General features: G+C 31.9%; 1 protein-coding gene across 2 annotated transcripts; it reads left to right on the forward strand.

Annotated features, from left to right (window-relative positions):
• The first annotated feature begins 447 nt into the window (after positions 1-447).
• Positions 448-2,705, forward strand: LOC111368390 (transcriptional corepressor LEUNIG_HOMOLOG-like). Of its 2 annotated transcripts, none has more exons than XM_022989616.1 (5): positions 448-762; positions 1,475-1,572; positions 1,990-2,105; positions 2,285-2,372; positions 2,538-2,705. In XM_022989616.1, exons 1-5 carry the CDS (start codon positions 737-739, stop codon positions 2,615-2,617), a joined length of 408 nt encoding a protein of 135 aa, XP_022845384.1. In that variant the 5' UTR covers positions 448-736; the 3' UTR covers positions 2,618-2,705. The 2 variants fall into 2 exon arrangements, with proteins under 2 accessions (XP_022845384.1, XP_022845383.1); XM_022989615.1 differs by lacking the exon at positions 448-762 and adding an exon at positions 1,129-1,229.
• The last annotated feature ends 397 nt before the right edge of the window (positions 2,706-3,102 follow it).

Genomic DNA, 3,102 nt, shown 5'->3' on the forward strand with positions numbered 1-3,102 from the left:
AAAGTTTGTAAATGAATAGCTTGATATTATGGATCGTCTTAGTCATAGATATGTAATTTATCAAGGTTCTAATATGCACAAGACGTGGTGAGATCAAACTACAATTTTTACACATTTTAGAATAATAAGATCAAACTATTATTTTCTTTACAAAATTTAAATAATTTCAATAAACAAATTAAACAATAGATTAACTGAAAACAAGAATCAGATTTAGAATACTAAAAGGAGTCAAATCCTAATCAAGATAAAGGTCAATACGCTGTCAATAGTTTATTATGTACAGAATCCGTTTGAAATTAGGTGTCAAACCCCACTATCACACCCAGATTTTTATCCTGATGCGCGATAAATTCTCTCAGTAGAAAATAATAATAATAATAATAATAATTAATAATAATAATAATAAAATTGCGAACCTGGCTAATGGTTTTGCCCAAACACCTCTCTTACTTACATGCTCTGTAATTCGGGTGTTTTTATCTTCAGTCCCATGTTGAACTATTATGGCACCATGCACTAACGTCCTTCCGCTAAACTCTCTTCCACCACCCAACTCATGCACTTACTTTCTCTATCTAAACAATCTTTCCCAGTGCCATTTTTTCTTGTCATCGACCAAATAGAGTTTCTCTTTTGTCAGCAAGAAGCAAGATTTTTTCATTCTTGAAATCAAATATTGTTCTTGAGTTTTCCTTCTTCTTGTCGTTGAAGTGACGAGTTGGTTTTTCTTATCATGGATAACCGGGCTGCTCAAAATACGTGAGTCTATACACCGGTGTTTGCCATTATTTTCCTTTCAAAGAAATTCTTGAATTTCTTGAAGAAATTCAAGAAGTCATTAATACTTTGTTAATGTTTTCTTGAGGAAATTCTTGAATTTCTTGATGGTTGGATCATGTCTTCTTGAAGAAAATCTTGAATGTCTTCTAGGTTTTTTATCTTCAATTTCTGTCTAAAGAAACATTAATTTTTGTGCTTATTCTTTTTTTAATTTCCGCTAAACTCTCTTCCACCACCCAACTCATGCACTTACTTTCTCTATCTAAACAATCTTTCCCAGTGCCATTTTTTCTTGTTATCGACCAAATAGAGTTTCTCTTTTGTTAGCAAGAAGCAAGATTTTTTCATTCTTGAAATCAAATATTGTTCTTGAATTTTCCTCCTTCTTGTCGTTGAAGTGACGAGTTGGTTTTTCTTATCATGGGTAACCGGGCTGCTCAAAATACGTGAGTCTATACACCGATGTTTGCCGTTATTTTCCTTTCAAAGAAATTCTTGAATTTCTTGAAGAAATTTTTGAAGTCATTAATACTTTGTTAATGTTTTCTTGAGGAAATTCTTGAATTTCTTGATGGTTGGATCATGTCTTCTTGAAGAAAATCTTGAATGTCTTCTAGGTTTTTTATCTTCAATTTCTGTCTAAAGATACGTTAATTTTTGTGCTTATTCTTTTTTTAATTTGAGTTTGCAGGCTTGACTTGTATATTCATGATTACATGGTCAGGAACAACATGCACACAAGTGCAGATATCTTCGCTAGGGAGGCTGAAGTTATTCCAAATGTTCATGGTATATAAACTCTCTTGGCCATCTTTTCTGCACTATTGTCATTTTAATTGAAATTTGTGTTTCCACTCCAAAATATATTATCTCGCTCTCTTGATTTGAGTTTTTATTTTTATTTTATTTTATTTTATGGGATTTATGCCAAATTTTCTAATCAATTGGAAACTATTGATGTCTCTTTGTTGCATTGATTGTCAAGTAATTACATGTATATCTAGCCAAAAAGCACTAATTATAAAAAAAAGCTCTTAATTGCTTTTCCAGCCACGTTATTTATGGCTTTATTAATAGAATAAGCATGCTCTATTAAAATAATTTACGGTGTCAAAGCACTAATAAGTTGCCCTACCCTAATTTCAAATCATGTTTTTTGGTTTTATCCTGTCATAATTTTGAGTGATTTCATTTGATTTTTCTCAGCAATCAATCCTCGGAAAGAACTTTTAACAGATTGGTGGTCCTTATTTTTGGATGTATACAACGCTAGAGCTGAAGCTGCGAGGCATTCTCAGACTCGAGGAGCGTCCTCATCTAAGGTGTCATCCATCAAGTGTTTCTTTTAAGTCATATCACTTTTCTGTACAAGAGATTGTGCATTCAAGATTTGTCCGTTCGATAAATTAGTGCATGAATTTATATTTCGCTAATAAAATATATTCACACAGTTTAATCCATATATAACCTTAAATTCCAACATTGTCTCTTTAATTAGCAGGATACTCAGACAACAGTAAATGTGCCATGGCATAATCCTATATTGACAAGGCCGGATTTTGGTCATATGCAGCACGGGTGTATTAATGGTAAATCTCTCTCTCGTTTTCCCTTTTTTTTTTTTTTTTTTTTTTCAATAACTTCATCAAAGTGGACATACAACCTTTTCTGTCTTTCGAATTTATATCATTCTTATGGTTCGTGTAGCTTCTTATATATAATTGATTTTAAGTTTATTTTGTCTTTCATTTCAGAAGGTAACAAAGTCAAACAAATTCCACCAGAAGAATTGCCTTCAACTGTAAGTGACACGACCAGTCCCGAATCAACCTAATCGACTAGGAACGTGACGTGCGTCGATGATAGATGCTAACTAAATTTTAGATCTACCACCAAGGCTGACTATGACTTAGTACAAAATATGCGCCAAAATCAAATGTTATGTAAAATATAATGAGATGTGTCCAAATTATTTACTTTATGCCTTATCAATATGAGTTTATAACACTCAATATGTCGTGTGGCTCTCATTCCAAAATCATTAGGCTCTTCCAGCTAAAAGAATCAATTGCTACCTGTAAGAAAATTACGGAAAAATATATGAGTTTATAGCTTGGTGAGTGGAAGAGTTCAAAAATAATTATACTTTCTCTTTTAAACATTTTTACCAAACATTCAGTTCATATCGTTTAATATTCACATGATAGACTCATACAATTATAGCAAAAAGTAAGTCATTCTTATAACACTGTAAATATCATTTCATAATCACAATATAGTTATCAGCTCATATCTATACCATCATCTCATCACATCACA

Source organism: Olea europaea, chromosome 19, assembly GCF_002742605.1.
Source record: "Olea europaea var. sylvestris chromosome 19, O_europaea_v1, whole genome shotgun sequence".
NCBI lineage: Eukaryota > Viridiplantae > Streptophyta > Magnoliopsida > Lamiales > Oleaceae > Olea > Olea europaea.